Source organism: Toxorhynchites rutilus, chromosome 2, assembly GCF_029784135.1.
Source record: "Toxorhynchites rutilus septentrionalis strain SRP chromosome 2, ASM2978413v1, whole genome shotgun sequence".
Taxonomy (NCBI): domain Eukaryota; kingdom Metazoa; phylum Arthropoda; class Insecta; order Diptera; family Culicidae; genus Toxorhynchites; species Toxorhynchites rutilus.
The window spans coordinates 143582456-143600545 of NC_073745.1; the positions used below are offsets into that span (position 1 = coordinate 143582456).

Below are 18090 nucleotides of genomic sequence, written 5' to 3' on the forward strand. Positions count from 1 at the left end.
CTTAGCGCAGGTCAACGGTTCTATGACTGTTGATGGTTACATCATTTGACATTTTGTGCCAGAACCTGGGGGAATCCACGCTGAAAATGGGAGTACACCTTCCAGCAAGATAAAAATCCGAAGCATACTGCAAAGAAAACTTTGTTGATGCCAAATGCCTTAAAATTGCATGAAACGTAGAAATCTACTGTCGTACCGAAAAAAAATTCGTTCAAAAATCGACACTGTGAAATTTTTTTTTTCGGAATACGAGGGTGCCAATAAAAATAGTTATCTCGATTTTTCATTCGGAACTTGCTGTGAAATGTTGATTTGCATGATATTTAATATACCCAATGCAAAATTTTAGCTCAATCGGACTTCATTTACTAGCGTCGCAGATGATAAAATTTGACTTTATTGAAAACCGAAAATTTTTCCAGAAATAGGTTTTTTTTTTATATTAACTCTTCTATAATTGCATGACACGTCAAGATTTACAGTTATCTGAAAAACAGTAAAAAACTTTTTTTGTCAAAAAATCGCCTTTTCTGATAAAAAAACAGACCGAGCGCAAAAAAAATCGAAAACCTCGATTTTCTTTACTCCCGCCTTGGGTAATTTTTCGATTATTAAAAACCTTAAACTTTGACCGTTTTGCGCCACTCTCCCTAAAGTCCGATCGAGCTGATATTTGCATAGGGTGTTTTTTGGAGAAAACTATTATCCTTCGATGCCATATGCACAGAATTTTTGTTTTGGAGCCGCTATTACTGTTCGAATAACACGGTCATTTTATAGCCGATAGATGATCATTTTCTGCATACAGTAGCATTTTCTATAAGTAACTTATTTTTGGAATAAAATGGCGCTTGGTTCGTTTATACAGAATCCCGACCAATTGCCACTCGTGAGCTGACTGAAGTATAGCACTATCCTAAACCCCATATGTGATTTCAAGAACAAAAAGATCAAAGAAGCTCTTCGAGAATCTATTGGTAAAATACGATTGTGTAGTTATGGATGACGATATGAACTGCAAGGCAAGGCTCAACCGTAAGTGAGAATAAGTAAGGTTGAAACAATATTTAGTCTCAGATAGTGATAAAATGGAAAATGCAAAATAATAATCATTTTACTCCGACAAGAGGTCCCAATTTTTTTCGTGATAAACTTTTGTCTATGGCTGTGATATCCACTATGTGCTATTTGACCCTCATAAATCACTTTTGTAATAATTTAGCTTTATTTACACATTCGCGCACAATTTCTTTCCTTTTCTTGCATTGTGAAATCTCGCACTCAATGGAGTGTATATTATACAAAATGTCTCATTTCACCCACTTTCGATTGATGAGAATTTCCTACAGTTCATCGACTTGTTCGATTGTTTTTTATTAGTTTTTTTTTCTTGAGTATAAATGTAAAATTGCGCTTCTTCGTATCATTGAATACTCCTAAAGATTAGTGTTGCGCAGTGCTACATTCCCATCATAATTCGTTACAAATGTTTTTTCTCACACTAGATTCGTTATGTTGCTATAATGATGCTCGAAAATCGTGAATATGATGGCAATTATTTTTGTTGTGTCCTTTTATACATTACTACACTTATGATTCTCTACCAAAGTTCAATGATTGACTATGATTACTTTGTTGGCGATGATGATGATGATGCATTATTTATTTGCTAAATGTGATACTTAGTGACTACATTGCTGATTGATTAGTTTTGAGTCAGCGCCTTTGCTTCTGACCTATTTTGTCATCAGGATTTACGATCTACTGTGAGTGTGTATTTTATGTGTGTTTTTCTGATTGTTTCATATATAAAAACTGTATAAAATGATTTTAACTTTCCGATGGTTTACATGACGCAATAATTCGTTCAAGTATTTGTTCGTTGCGATTTTCATTTTACAATAGTTTGATTGTTGAATTACACTGAAATGATATTTGTTGCGTTTGGAGATGTCGTTATGAAACGAGACTACCGCATTACAAGTTGATAGGAATTATAGTTTCGCGTGATTCACTATTTACAGCCGTCGGTATTTACACAAATTGTCATTTTCAAAGCCGAATTGAAATTGAACTACTGTAACTTAGTCCTAAAATGTTTCGCTCGAGATTTTTGCTGGAATAGATTCAGGATATATAGGATTACAACCCAGAGTAAAAACTAAAATGTGGCGATAAAAACGAATGAGATAGAGAGTCGATAATCATCGATGCGAACAAAAAAATCCGTTATCTGTTAATTACACAATAAATGTGGGGCTTATCACATTAAACAATATCACAGGTTCAATACAATGTACATGATGATTCCGACTGTTGTTTTTGATTCGCTTGTTTTCGCGTTTCTTTACTCTATTGGGACAGACAGGACACAAACGTTAATGAACGTAATTAAGTTATTGTTTTTTCTCGAATATGATAAATTAATTATTCTCTTGCATTACATTCTGCTATTGCTCATCTTCTGTTTTCGAATACATAATTGTATGTTTTCCCACTCATTGAAGCGGACATGAAAAGGATGAAATTGGAAACAGTAATTTTGTGGTTTTGGATCAAATTTTAATTTGGATGTTCATCTCGCGAGCCCTGATAAAATGAAAGCATCACGGTCACAAAACCGAATTTAAGCTACAATCCAAAGCACTCGCCATTAATGCTATAATTTTGAGCGAGATCTTGTGAAGATGAAAGCTACGTTTTCAGTTGAATCGTATTTCACCACGGGTGAGTGGAAGATATGGAAGGTGATCTGTTTCGGTATGCAAAACGTGTTTGACAAATGCGACTCTGTTACGTGTCTTTTATCCCGAAAAGTGGTTCCACTGGATGGAATACAGTTGGAGCTAGGAGCCAATTCAGTTCCCACCAACTGTATAAAGCACACAGAAGATAGACTCCATCAGACGGTTTCGAGCTCTGGTATGCCGATAACATCTCTCGCAGTGGAGGCAACGTTTTATTTTTTATCACTATGTGCAGTGTCGAAGCATTGGTATTCACTGCCACGCGGCAATTTAATAGTTGCCCATCGAAAGAGCGGAATACTAAACTAACATTGAAATGATTCCAGTTTCCGGTTTCAGCGGAATATTCGCTCCACTCACGTTCCTTTCATGACCGTTGTTTTTCGCGTTGATTTAATAAGCAATGCTCTCTGATATTTAATATCTTTCGCTGATACATAATAATGCTTATGTGGGGGTCTCTTCTACGCTACTACCAATAAATTAGTACCGAAAATCTAAACTCGAATAGTTACCTGGGTTATCCGCTCGCAAGCACTCCCACTCTGTGTCTCATTTCACCTGAATGGGCTCCTCGTACAGATAGGAGCCATCACTGCACGAGCAGCAGGTGTCATCGTCTTCGTCCTGGTGGCTAACGCCGTTGCTAACCGTGGCCTCGTTTTCGGTGTCACCATTAAAACTATTAAGCATTTTGTCGTTTTCAGTCTCATCGTGTTCGCTGATCGCCTCCTGATGCTGCTGCTGCTGCTGTTGATGATGGTGATGATGTTCGTTTTGATGATTATGTTGATTGTGATATTGATGATAGTTGCCGTTGATGGCATTCTCCATATTTACATGCACTTTGCGGACGAATCTGGGTCGCTGGGAGAAACCACCGCTGCCGCTGCTCGCACCACTTGTGGAACCATCGGAGGAACAGGTGTTGTTGAAGCTGGTGATGTGTTCCCGCTCTCCGCCACCGTTAGAACTTCCGTTGCTGACTCCACTTTGGCCGTTATGCAACTGCCCGAGATGGTGATGAATAGGATAGTGCGGGTCACCGTTGACACCGTTGATCTGCGAGTAGGGGATCGCCTTCATCGGTGGCATGGCGATGCCATCGCAGCTGCCGCATAATCTAGTTGGGTGGAATAAACCAGTAGAAACAATCAGTTATTAATTTTACGTAAACATGAAACGAGATTTGAGTTGAAAAATTCTCGCAAAAAAATTTAGCAACCAAGTACACATATCGTGATATGAGATCTGGGTTCCATTCAAATTCTAACCAAATGATTCTTCATCATAGAAAGCCTCGAATCACAAAACTGTCTGTCTGTCTGATTCTTATAGACTCGGAATCTACTGAACCGATCAACATGAAAATTGGTACAGAAGGGTTTTTGGGGCCGGGGAAGGTTTTCGTGATAGTTTGAGACCCCTCCCCCTCTCTATGGGGGGCTACCATACAAATGAAACACATATTTCTGCATAACTCGAGAACTAATCAAGCAAATGGAACCAAATTAGGCATATGGAGGTTTTATGGTACAATAAATGTTTCTATGGTGGTTAAACACTCCACCTCCCTCTCTAAGGGGGGGGGGGGGGCGCCATACAAATGAAACACAAATTACAGGGGGCACACAAACACAAACTTCTGCATAACTCGAGAACTAATCAAGCACGGTTTGGGATGTGAGGGTTTTTTGGTATGAAAAATGTTTCCAAGATGGTATGACACCCCACCCTCCTCTGGAATGGAGAGGGGGTGCCATAAAAATATTACACATATTTCAACCAAAAATATTCCAACCAAACATGTCAATTGAAAATTTTCGGAAAACTCTGAAGGAAAAAGTCACAGGAGGGTTGTGTCCGAGACACGACCGCATAGTTGACGTAGGATTCCGTTAGGCTATCTGTTGATGTTTGAAGAATTACATAATTAAACACTTTGATAATGATTTGGTGACCCTGAAAAGGGCCGTTTTGTTTGGTTGTTGGGTATTGTTTTTTTAATATTTCTTTATTTTTTCAATTTTTCTCACCGTATAAATTTTCCTTGGGTGAAAATGAGCACAACAAAACAGACAGCTTAAACCAAACGGCCCGTTCTCGAGCGGAAACACACCTTGGTTCTTATTTATGAAAATTGGAAAACATCGTTTCATATATGAAGTCATTTTTAACACAACTGCTACCATATACAATTTTACACTTACACTTGTGCTAAATTTTCACAATACACGATCGGTCATTGATCTGAAATTTCACGAAGCAACCAACATTAAAGCTCCAAATTTGAATTTTATTTGCTAGAATTAATCGTATCACTCACCTTACTTGCAATGCACAAATGCCCCCTACCTTCATGCATTTGCAATGTCGATTTCCCCCTGGCAGCTTGGTTTTGATGTCTCTGTTAGGGAACATATTTCGGTGAGAGGAAAAGCTTCCCCTACTTTTATGTATTTGCAATGCTTATTCCCCCCAGGCAGCTTGGTTTTGATGTCTCTGTTAGGGACCCGTCGCATGTGTCGCCAATTTCGACCAATCAGAAGAGGGTATTTCCGTTAGGATAGAGGTCGTGATTTTTCAATTGTTCGACAATTAATTTCATGATATATATTATTTTCTTCAATATAAGAAATTGTTATGGAATGCCGAAATCGATTGACGCAAAAAATTCAGCAATCCATCATGAAAAGACTGAGCAATAAGCGTTTGAAATTGGACAATTTTCACGATGTACACGATTTTCGATTTTCAATTTGTACCCCAATATGTTCCCGAAAGACGTAATCCTACGTCAAAAAGGAAAATTAGGAAAATTAAATTCCCATATATTCTACAATTAAATAGTGACAAGTGCTGTTAGTCCAATTGATGTTTGCGGTAGCAAAATTGATCTTTGTTCGAAGATGGAAATGGATTTTAATGTGGTGAAACGCACTCCTATACCTTCTTCTATCTATACCAATAGAAGAGTATCGCCGAATGTGTTGATAAGAGCAAAACTCGAGGAAGGAATTGTCCGATTCAGGGCAGTCTTCATTCTATCATATTTTCTGTATAAAACATTTATTCCATGTAACGGAGGAACATGTTATTTGCCAGTGGTTGAAAAATCTTGAACGAGAATTGTGTCTGAAAATAATCTGATATTATAATGATGAGTTTTGTTAGAAATACTAGGAATTTTATAGTAAAAGGTAAATTCAACGGGGTCGATTAGAAGATCAATCAACGAACAGTTCTGCGATTGGACCCATGAACATGCTCATAGTAAGAAAACTTATACAGCTCCATAGTAATTCTATAGGCCTTACCGTAAATTGTCAGTGAGGCTCTTGCACTTTCGTTTTGGTCATGACTTTCACATTATCTGACGACTAGAGAACCTTAACTTACAGATAAATAGTTCATTTGATTTTTGTATTGTTCATATATAGTTTTCTAGCTGCAATATCCTTTTTCCGTGTTTATCTCTAATTTGTAGTCCTTTTTTGTGTAAGCTGCTATTTTCATAACATGCGGCACCTTGCCTCACAATTCCGCGGAAAACCGTAAGTCTACTGTAATTGTTTTTTCTTCAGAAATACTAGTGCTATAATTGAGTTCGATCGGCATTTGAAGTAGAAATTTTTTGTGCGTTTATACGAATAAGGATGAAAGCTAATTTTTTTGTAACGTTAAATGTTCATTTATTTATCACCGTCTTCGTCCTAGACGTACAGACTGAATAATGGTTAGTAATCAGTAATCTAATAGAAGTACCGGTAAGTTTCTTGGTTTTGACGTAGGATTACGTCTTTCATTTCTATACTGGGGTGTAAGTTCACAGTTTCGAAAACGAAAGCGTTACGCCCGAGAACGAGATTGTGAGCGTTTATAGCTCCTAAACAACTGAACGAAATGGTATGATAAACACTTCATTCGAAAGATAAAATGTCTACGCGTTATGTGCTTGTTACTTTTTGACTTGTTTCAATAGCCCTAAAATTGCTTTCAAAACAGGCTATTGAAATCACACCAATCGGTATATAAGCGAGTGCCGCTCGGAAATCCACTTAGTTACGATTGCGCAACGATTGAGGTACGATCGCTGCAATGGATAGATGTCTCCCTAACACAGACTTCAAAACCATTGAGCCTCTGGAAATCGGCATAGCAAATTAGTTGCAAGGTGCGGGTGCTTTTGTACTCGCTTGCGTTTCTGGAAATCGGAATGTTTCTCTAACACAGACTTCAAAACCATGAAGATTGGGAAAAGATGCAAACTACGATTACTTTTGTACTCGCTTGCGTTTTTGCAAACCGGAATGTGTTTTCCCAATACAGATTCCAAAACCAAGTTGGGAGAATCGGCATTGCATTTACATTCAAGTCGGCAATGGGCCTGATTCTCGAATACACTTCACGGTGGAAACGAAATAAACGGCACGCCATTGAACTACGTTTTACGAGTTAGTGAAGTGTCGAAGATAATAATGAGTTCTCAGGCAGAATGAACACTTTTCAAATAAAAAATCATTAATGAAGTTTAACTCCTTCGTATCAAACTGGTATTCAATGTGAGTGGAAAACTTTGTTTTCTTCATGTGATATGATAATCTCATACAAAAGATTCATCTGAAGATAATTTGATATTATAATGATAAATTTAGTGGGAAACTAATCTCGTATCCAGATGTCGACACTGTACCGTTGTCATCGCGAATACGTTTCATTCCGTTTCCACCGTGAAGTGTATTCGTAGTGTATTCGAGAATCAGGCCCAATACTTTTATATTCCCAAACATTTTTACACTCCAGAATTTGTTTTGCTATCACGGTCTACAAAAGCGGGTACAAATGCAACGCTTTGGCTCGATTATTCAAGACTGCATTGGAAGATATCCCTTCATGTCGCCAGCTCACCGAACTTCTACGCATACCGTTTGATGATTAGGCAACATGTTGATAACTATTTACTGCGATAACTACTACCATAATGCAAGAAATGACTTAAATTGAGATTTGTTTGCAATTGAATTCGTAAATAGTTTCATTCATTCCTATTTTAATCAATACACAAAAGATAGCACTGCGCAGCGGCGATATCGTACCCAATGAGGATCATCCGAGGTGGGATTATTGCTAATTGAAGAAATACAATTGATTACTAAGCCAACGGCAGTCCTACGTCAACCTTGCGGTTATATCATAGGTATAACCCATCCATATTTTTTTTCAAAAAATAAATGCTTTATTCTGCAAAAATGGTTACAAATTTAATATTCAAAGTGTTGCCAATCGCTAGTCACAACTTTTTCCCATCTTTCTGGCAATTCACGGTTCCCTTTGCGGAAATAATCGGCCGGATTGTCGGCTACCCACGAATAGATCCAATTTTTGACTTCATCAAAATTGGTGAAGTGCTGATCAACCAGGCCATGTTGCATCGATCGATAAAGGTAGTAATCGGACGAAGCAATGTCTGGAGAATACGGCGGGTGGGATAGGACCTCCCATTACAGCGTTTCCAAGTATGTTTTGATCGGTTTCGCGACATGCGGCCGAGCATTGTCGTGCTGTAAAATAACTTTATCGTGTCTTTGCGCGTATTGTGGCCGTTTTTCCTTCAGTGCACGGCTCAAACGTATCAATTGTCGTCGGTAGAGGTCCCCCGTAATGGTTTCATTCGATTTTAGCAGCTCGTAGTACACCACACCCAGCTGGACCCAACAAATAGACAGCATAACCTTCTGGCCGTGTATATTCCGCGCGGCTGTCGATGTTGATGCATGGCCGGGGTATCCATACGATGCCCGACGTTTAGGATTGTCGTAACAGACCCGCTTTTCATCGCCAGTAACGATTCGACGCAAAAAAAAAACTCTTTCGTTTATGCCCTTCGAGCAGTTGTTCGCACGAGAATAAACGGCGTTCGGCGGCTTTCAGATCATTCCCATTGCTTTTAAACGATTGGATATGGTTTGGCGAGCTACTCCAAGTTTATCTGTAAGTTCTTATTGCGTTTGTGACGGATCTTGATCGAGTAAAGCCTCCAATTCATCTTCAAACTTTTTTAAGCGGTCAGGAACGTTCTTCGTCTACCAAGTCAAAATCACCACTTTTAAATCGTGTAAACCACGTCTGACACGTTCGCTCAGTTGGAGCATGGTCATCATAAACTTCCACCAGAATGCGATGACTTTCCGCAGCTTTATTCTTCATATTGAAGTAATAAAGTAACACTCCCTGCAAAAAAACTATGTTGTTTACGCTTCAACTTTTTGAAATATACTGAAAAAGACGCACAATGACAGTAGCTTCTCAACGAATGTCTGGAACTTTGATTCACTAGAATAATAATCAAGTTACGCCATCGGTGTAAAACCGAAGAAACAGCAGTGACAACAACCTTCCTATTGATTTTTATTATATTTCTGACAGATCAACTTCTCGAGTCTTGTGTTTTGTTTTTGACAAAAAAGTTCTTATGTCTCTCGTATTCGTTTTAGTATTCTGTGTACTTTTCTTGTCATATTAATGAATAAATGTACAGGAATCGGTTTGAGATCGTCGTTGGAAATAAGTTCGTTTGTTGTTCATTGTTGAAGTTTAAAAACAAATCGATGAATAGTTTTATGCAATATTAACCTTCCTATACTCGCGCAGAGGTCTGACACACGACAGGTGAATGAATTACGTGGCTGAATTAAATGACTATTAAAACTGAATGAAGTCAAGATCAAGTTATATTGATGCTTGATAAAGCGAATAGCAATTCAGGGATGTTCTACATCGTTTGTTGGACATAACATTGTTCTTGGCCAAATAGAACCTTCCTTTCAGAGGCTACGATGAAGATAAGAAATCCTTAAATGAAGGTAGCTTTTTAAAATTGGTTGCATTAATTTCCGAATACGACATGGTTCTGCAAGGACATCTAATACGGCTCAAAAACATTATCAAAGTGAGGCCTCTGGCAAGTTACCTTTCACGGGAAAGCCAAAATGGATTCATAGAACTTTTTGATAATGTGAAGGAAGTGAAGTGTAGGAAAAGTTGCAGACATGAAGGTCTATAAATATTACGACGTCATGTTCGACAGTAAACCTGATGTATCTCAGTTAGACCAAATGTCTGCTGTGATTCGTTATGTGCAAATTCGCAACCGGAAGGTTGATAGTCAAGAGGCTTTTATGGGGTTTCGTCCATTGACAGGCAAAAGGCTGTGGATTTAGACAACCAAACATTGAGAAAGCTTGAAGGTGATAGTTTAGACATCATAATTTGTAGATCACAGAGTACAGCAACGCTTTGTTAAAGTCCGGATTACATAGAGGTGTTCAAGCGTTGATAAAGTCTTGATCCGAAATCTTGTCAGCTGGAAACGAAATAGCAAAGGCGATCGATTTTGAATAAATCATTTAAAATAATTATAATTATTAAAGCCTGTCCACGTTAAATTTCGGACACTTTTCTTTCAGTGTAGTTTATGAAATATTTCACTAATCAATGAAATATTTTACTTACATGACAGCTGAAACCCTCCTTTTTATTTCGATGTCCAACATGTTTACATTTTTCTTCAGTTTGGTAAAATGGCGTCGAATCAAGTGGAAGTACGAAAACGCATTTTGCGCGAACGGCAACAAAATCCAACACTGTCGGCACACGATCTCGCCCAAAAGCTAAAACTGCCGAAGAGTGTTTAGTGTGTGCAAATCGTTTGACCAGCGCTTAACTGTGGATCGGAAGGTTGGAAGCGGAACAAATCGAAAAGTATGCTCCCGACAGATGGACCGAAAGGTGGTTGCCATTATTGAGAAACATCCCAGCCTTTCAGTTAGATATGTGGCTCGAAAGGTTGGAAAATCAAGATCATATGTACAAAAAGTGAAGCAAAGGCATGGACTGAAGACGTACAAAGTGAAAGAGGTGCCCAATCGCGATAATAAGCAAAATTTCACTGCAAAAAGCCGTGCTAATGTGCTCTACACCCAATTTTTGCAAAAATGTTCATGCTCCATAATGGACGATGAAACTTTTGTTCTCGAAGACTTCAAACAGCTTCCGGGTCTCACTTTTTATTCTGAAATGCGAAGGAATGCCGTAGCCGAGTGTTTCCGGACCAAGAAGCAGTCTAAATTCCCCCAAAAGTACTTGGTTTGGCAGGCCATATGCAGTTGTGGCTGAGAATCCAAATCTTTCGTCTCTACCGACACTATCAACAAAGATTTCTACAAGAATGAATGTCTCCAGAAGCGATTGCTACCATTCATAAGATTTGGTCTCTAGTCACTATGCAAAATCCATCCTGGAATGGTGTAATGCACATGAGGTCAAATATGTGCCAAAAACAACAAATCCCCCGAACTGTCCATATTTTCGCCCAGTGGAAAAGTACTGGGTTCTGATTAAGCAAAAACTATTCGAAACTAAGAAAAAAGCGAATGACATTAATGATTTCAAGAGGAGATGGAAAAGCGCCGCCGCCAGCATATCTGAGGATACTGTACGGAACCTAAAGGCAGATGTTCCCAAGAAAGTTCGTGATTTTTACAGACAACGTAATTAACATCGAAGTATGCTTTCCTTGTTTTAGATATAAGTCTATTTTACTGAAATAAACAATCGGTTTTGTTGTACGACGTGAATTTTCGTTTTACTGGCATCATCTTGGTGTCCGAAATATAACGTGGACAGGCTTTATTTATAAGCTCGAAGAGCACATTTGTGATAGGTTTTGACGTAGGACTAAGTCTTTCATTTCTATACCGGGGTGTAAAATCAAAGTTTCGTAAACGAAAGCGTTACGCCGGAGACCGAGATTTTGAGCGTTAATAGCTCCTAAACAACTGAACGAAATGGTATGATAAACACTTCATTCGAAAGATAAAATGTCTACGCGTTCTATACTTGTTACATTTTGAACCAAAAACTTGTTTCAATAGTCTTAAAATTGCATTCAAAACATGCTATTGAAATCACCAATCGGTATATAAGCGAGCGCCGCTCGGAAATCCACTCAGTTCTAATTAAACAGCGATTGGAGCATGTTGTCGCTGTTGTGGTGAAGGTCTTCGTTTATCATGAAAGCGCGGATGAACGGTGTCACCAAGAGCCTGTTTGTGCACCTTAGGCCAGACATGAATCCATCAGGAGGAGAGTGATGCCACAAACGGTTCACCGGGAAGATCTCGAAGCAGCCGCTACACACACACACACATACACGCGCGGAATTCTTTCCGTTTGGATGCCATTCAGCATCGAGAAAGATCCGGAAAATAATCTGCCAGTTCCTCTGGGAATTTAAAAATACATTCATGTGAAAGAGTTTATTTGAATGTGTTCTATCCATGTAGCACTGACCAAATATGTTTCAATCAAGTGCTATTAACAGATGGTTTTCGAGTTAGCATTAACCACTTGTGGGCTTCCAGTATCGAGGAAAATGTGCAAATATCTAATCGTTACTGAAAATAATCTAAAATTACATTCATGTGAAAGAGTTTATTTGAATGTTTTCTATCCATGTACCACTGTGACCAAATACATTTGGTTTTGTGATTTTTCAATCAATCGCAATTAACATGATAGCTTCTGAAGATTATTCTTCCCCATCAGTAGGATATTTTCGTATCCAATATTGGATGCATAAAACCTTGTACCTCCAACGTAACGCTTTCGTTTTCGAAGTCCCCCAAATATTCATTTATTCATTCATTCAGAATGGATTCAGATTCAACTTCAAACAAAGGATCACTGAATCAAGATAGTCCTACGTCACCATTGCGGTTATACCATAGATATAACCCACTTTCTGTTTTTGATTGATGTATTTTGATAAAGTGCATTTTTTACCGGTACATTTCGAAAAAGTTTGTAATGTTTTGAATAAACATGATTGTTTATCTGTTGTTTGGGTTTTTTTTCTATAAATACGACATAAAGAAAATTTCGGGTACAACCAGGTACTTTGGCATTGAGAATTCGTCGCCATTGCAGAAGCTATAAAATAATCCATAATGTCACACAGTAACAGAACGAATTATTAAGCGTCGATGTGTTCGGATTAAATAAATGGCCTCAAAAGCAGGCGATTTAATTCCGATTGATTTCAAATGTTTTAATTTCGCGTGATAATTAAATTTAGTGTGACTGGTTCCAGTGCGCAGAAAGTGGAATACATAATAACTGTGAAATATGTGCCAATAGTGCAATGGCGTGATGCGGTGAGAGTAAAAAATATACCTGCGATGATTCCCAAAACCTACATTGGTGTCCTTATTTGCAATACCGGTCTTATTCATCTTATTCGCTTTGAATTATGGCCTTGACAGTAAGGTTTGAATCGTTGTCTTGTTGGGAGAGAAAGTTTCATACTCCAGTTTTTGCTACAGATTGATTCGGGCCAAGTTTCCCACTCCAGCCCATGTAAGGTAGTTCCACATAATGATGTTTCCAGAAATATGTTTCACCATAGGAAAAAACAATCTGGTAATGCTTCATCTCGCTTCCTCTATATTGTAGTAACTCATCTTTTTGATTGAAGATTTCAAACTTTGGCTCGAGATCGCGTCTGCGCCATGGAAATTCTTTCGTATTCGGCATAATAAAAAACACTATAAAGATAAATATATCTGAATAATAAAATCGACAAATATCAAAATAACTTGTTCAAAAGTTCATGTTTACGGTCTCGAAACCTAATCGACACGCTGTGTAGTTTTCGGTTTATATTTTCCTCGTATTTTATCATTTACTTCTGATCAAATCGAGCAGTACGATTCATACATACTGTACGAAAAAAACTGAAGCATATTGTATACTACTAACTAATGATTCTGGAGTATTATCTGAGTAGATAATAATTAAAAAAGTAAAAGAAAGACGGTTTTCCATTGTATATGCGCCCGATCACTTTAAAATTGAGCAGAATGTTTTGAAAAACGGTTCTATATTCCATTTCATCACCTGTAAGCTAGTCAGCCGCGAGTGATATTGATAGGGATTAAAAAGAAGCCAAAAAACCCACTTACCGTTTCTGGTTATGGATATGCAGCTCCGAGGGCGTCAGGTGGCCGAGCTGGTGTTGCTGCTGCTGCTGTTGGTAGTCGAAAAAATCTTGCGTCTTCATCCCGCTGCTCATCCCGCCGTGGCTTCCACGGGATTGATTCGAGGGACAGCACGAGATGGAGGACGCCGACGAGGAGCTGGGCATTTTGAAGGGAAGCATCGACGGCTGATCGAAGCTTTTCACGGGACTGTTGTAGATTTCATCGTTGAAGTACACCTCACTGGGATTGGTGTCGTTGGCTAGCGCGGAAACCGAATGCGTTGACGGCGGTGGGAGCTGATGGCTGTGATGCAGGAACAGATGGGTCGGTGGTTGCGGTTGGCCAGGAGGACTTCGCAGCTCGTTGCTACTGCTCCGGGAGGAGCCGCGTCCGAGCAGTGACGGATCTACGTATTGATATGAGTGATGAGCACTTGATTTGTATGTTTTGAGATGGGGATTATCGGGTTAGAATATGGTTTTATCCAGACGGAGCGCGAAAAAAGAGGGGAAAGAGAATATTTATGGGTTAGATACAAATTCCAGCTGAAGTGAGGTGAGAGGGTAGCTCAAGCCGCGTTCTGTTTTGTTTCGGGTTAGCCGAGAGCTTCCTACTTACTTGTGACTGCCGGACAGGCCTGAACCACAGCGCGAACCTTGGGAACTGGTTGTCGTTCCGACCAGCTCCGACGGATACACGTGGTTCAGATGCAGATGGTGTTCTAAGGCTTGTGGAATGGGTGGCGGATGCTCCGGTGGAGGGGGTAGGAAATCTATCCAGTTAGAGGGTGCTACAGAATGGGTTACAAGCGATTATTGCAATAGAGCGTTGCACGCGTTGGGGTTATTGAAATTCGGGTTTCATTGAGAATAAACTTACCAGCATTGTAAGGCATGGTGAACGGTTTTGGATGGCCCGGTCCATAGGGTATTTCAGAACGAGCACTGGAGGCTGTCGAGGAATAAGCCTCGTGACTAACGGCACTTCCCGGGTATGGTATTTTTCCGTTTTCGCTCGGAATACCGTTCATGATCATGGTGGTGGCGTATGGTGATGGATTGTCGGGTGACTAACCAAATTAAAACCAAAAATCATTTGCTGATCGTACTTTATGGAAATAATTCCAGAACTTACCTTCCTGCAGTTATAAAACGAAGTGATACTTCTGGGGTCAACTTCGGCATAATCTGTCCCAACGTCGGTATAGTTGGATGGATTCTGTGAACTGGCCAACAATTTCATCTCGCTTAACCCTGAATCTTTGTCCGTGTCAGCAGATCTCCATCCACGATCTATCCACAAACAATCCTTCCTTGTAATATTCATGCTGGCCAAATCACCGTTTGTGATAACCGGAACCGTCACAATGGCTTTGCTCATATTCTGTCGCTTCTTAAGGAACACGATCACCCCAACAACAGTGAAGGTCAAAATGATCAACAGTGCCAGAACTACAAAGATCATAAACCAGGTTTCGTGCATGAAGTTCTGGTGCCGATAGCCTCCGATGTCGCTAAGCGAATTGTGCGCCCGGGGAGGTGCTATAACGTGGGCTGGGTCCATTATTAGGTAGGCAGGTTTAGAATAAGGGCCTGCTCCGACTCGGTTATATGCCACTATTTGGGCGCGATAGGTTGCTCCCGTGGTAAGATTGTTCAGCATCACTGAAGTCGTTGTAGCATTGAGCGTCATCGACGCGAGAGTTTTCGATGAGTTACCGGATTTAACCTGGAAGATGTATTGGTCGTACAGTATTGTAATGATAATTTGACTCATAAATTATTTTGATTTATCAATAAGGAGAGCTCCGAGAATGGTTGGCTCAATCAGTTTTGCAAAAGTCGTACAAGTAGGAATAGCATACCACAAATTCTGTATGACTTCCCATAAACCTGTTTTATTCTTCAGATGATGTTTTGCATTCTCGCCTATCGAAATATTTCATTTTTTTTTTTATGATTCAAGAAGAAGACGTTTCTAAACTAAACGTTTCTCGTGTATAAGGGTAAATTAGCAACGATTGACAATATTGAACGAGTCGTTGGTGAGTGGAAAAAGTGGTTTATATTTGGACCTTCCACCGGCACCACCTCAAGCGTAGTCGTGGAAAGCATTTGCATGAAATTATCTTCAAAACAGCAAATGACAGACACCAATTTATAGATTAACTCTTTGTTTGTCTGCTCTCAGCCACCACATCAAGAAACCATGCTAATCTTATATTTAACTCAACCAAGTATCAGTTTATGCTTTTCCTAAACGAAGCTTGATGTCTAGTGAACCTGTTCACGAATCAATACGGTGCTCCTAGTAGTAATAGATAACGGTACTCAGTATCAAACAAAGTGGTCACCCACACAAGACAACGCACAGTGCGTTGAATGCATAGAATGTGGGACAAAAATCATCAGCAGAATTTAGCCATCGTAACACTTCGGTGTAACGGAAAAGATAGTTCATAAGTACCAGAACTTCTGTTGGTATGAATGTCTCATGTTATTTGAATAATCGCATAAGAGTCTCAAACGACAAAATCTTTGACTATCTTAAGTGAAAAGTTCTGATCATCGGATCGGATACGCAGAAATCATTATTTCAGTAACTTTTGGTTTAAACTATGTACGATTCATGAAGAGACGAAATGTCAGTTGACGGGTTCAGAGTCGCCGTGAGCCATAAATACTAGGGAACTATTATGCTGCATGGGACTAGCCCTATTGTTTTATAGCTCCGTATTTTTTGTTCAGTTCAGTTCAGACGACAGTAGTAATTTGAATGTAGTGAACGTAGTCCAATTCTGTTTCGTCCTTATTAGACAGCAGAAGTAGTTCGTTTGACCATGTAAAATAAATGTATTAAACCAATTGTATTTTAAATCGAATAAATCTGTTGTAATTGTAAATGTTGTGAAAATGTTTGTGTGACTTTCAATGGAAATTCCGGAGCAACCTAGCAGTATTGGACCCAACGGGAACCCTCTGGACCCTGGTATGGACGACAGCTATCGAAGGAAGGTTTTTAAAAGATTTCGGAGACCCCTTGAGTCCGACAAACTATGTTGAAGTAGTTGTTTTTTAAAGAGCAGAATAATTGTTTGCAATTGTTTGCAAATCTAAATCTAACCTAAGGGTCACATACAAATTGAGAAAAACTTAAAAACTACACTTTTTTCTCACTATGTTGGTATGCGATTGGATGCCGATTGCATCATCGCTTCTCAGAGCTCCCCCTCTTCTTCGCTCATTCTCACTTCGGGCCGCGTTTGCCGCGAACAGTTGGATTATATACAATTTTAGATTTGGTTCTATTCAGTTAAAAAAAATATTGAATTCAAAACGTAAATGAAATATTTCATTATGAGTACAGTAAAGTAAAATCGTGAGTTTGGTATATTCTAGTTGAAGATGCCCCAGGATTTTTAAAAAATGATGTTGCGGCGAAATTTAAACAGATAGAAGTTGGGTGTCAGAGAGCTAATTGTAGAGAGGTTAGATAGCTTTAATTTGGTTGATGGAAACATTCAAGTTTATTAGACATTTCTTAGATAAAATTATGAACAACACCTTAAAATCCACTATCTCGTAAGTTTTTCACTTCTAAAATGTCACTTAAATCCACCAATTTGGAAGTTTCACAGCTGTAAATTGTATTAATTTTCTCATCTTCCAAATGGAAGTAACATAATTGTTCTACGTAGCGTATTTTTTGACGTGGGACTACGTCTAACCGGAGTATATGGGGGGTAAAATGAAAACCTAAACATAGAACATGCAGGAAAAAATGAAAGATTCCGAATGTTTATAACTCGAACATTTCTTACTGGATCGGAAAGATGTTTGCATCAATTGATACGGAATATTTCTACGCTTCTATCGCAATTAATAAAATGTTATTTTTCATTAGATAAACAATTAAATAACTGTAAAATGTCAAGCGTTATCTAAACGCCCTAACTATCTCGTTTTGATTGGCCCGATTTGCGGTTTCCCCATTTTCCCATCAAAAGGGGAAATCGGCATTGCAAACACATGAAAGTATGGGGACTTTTGTTCGCACCGAAATGTGTTCCCTAACACAGACTTCTAAACCAAGCAGCGTTTGAGAAATCGGCATTGCAAATACATGAAAGTCGGGCGTTTTTTTGTTCCGACTAAAATGTGTTTCCCTAACATAGACTTCAAATCCATGGAGCGTGGGGAAATTGGCATTGCAAAAACATGCAAGTCGGGGGCATTTTTATTCCGATTGAAATGTATTTTACCAGCACAGACTTCAGAACCAAGGTGTCTAAGAAAATTGGCATT

The 18090-nt window shown here is 39.0% G+C and overlaps 1 protein-coding gene and 1 pseudogene across 8 annotated transcripts in view; one reads left to right on the top strand and one right to left on the bottom strand.

Annotated features, from left to right (window-relative positions):
* Nucleotides 1–1226: 1226 nt before the first annotated feature.
* Nucleotides 1227–18090, bottom strand: part of LOC129771795 (protein sax-3) — a 561419-nt gene continuing 544555 nt past the window's right edge. For 6 of the 8 annotated variants that reach the window (XM_055775833.1, XM_055775832.1, XM_055775829.1 and 3 more), the window contains 5 exons: nucleotides 14921–15514; nucleotides 14666–14855; nucleotides 14405–14576; nucleotides 13769–14218; nucleotides 1227–3870 (listed from right to left, as the gene is read on the bottom strand). In XM_055775833.1, coding sequence (XP_055631808.1) covers nucleotides 3300–3870; nucleotides 13769–14218; nucleotides 14405–14576; nucleotides 14666–14855; nucleotides 14921–15514 — 1977 coding nt within the window. In that variant the 3' untranslated portion in view covers nucleotides 1227–3299. The remainder of the gene's footprint in view (nucleotides 3871–13768; nucleotides 14219–14404; nucleotides 14577–14665; nucleotides 14856–14920; nucleotides 15515–18090) is intronic. The other 2 variants (XM_055775834.1, XM_055775837.1) reach the window with 2 other exon arrangements.
* LOC129772368 (U4 spliceosomal RNA) lies at nucleotides 7818–7901 on the top strand (annotated as a pseudogene).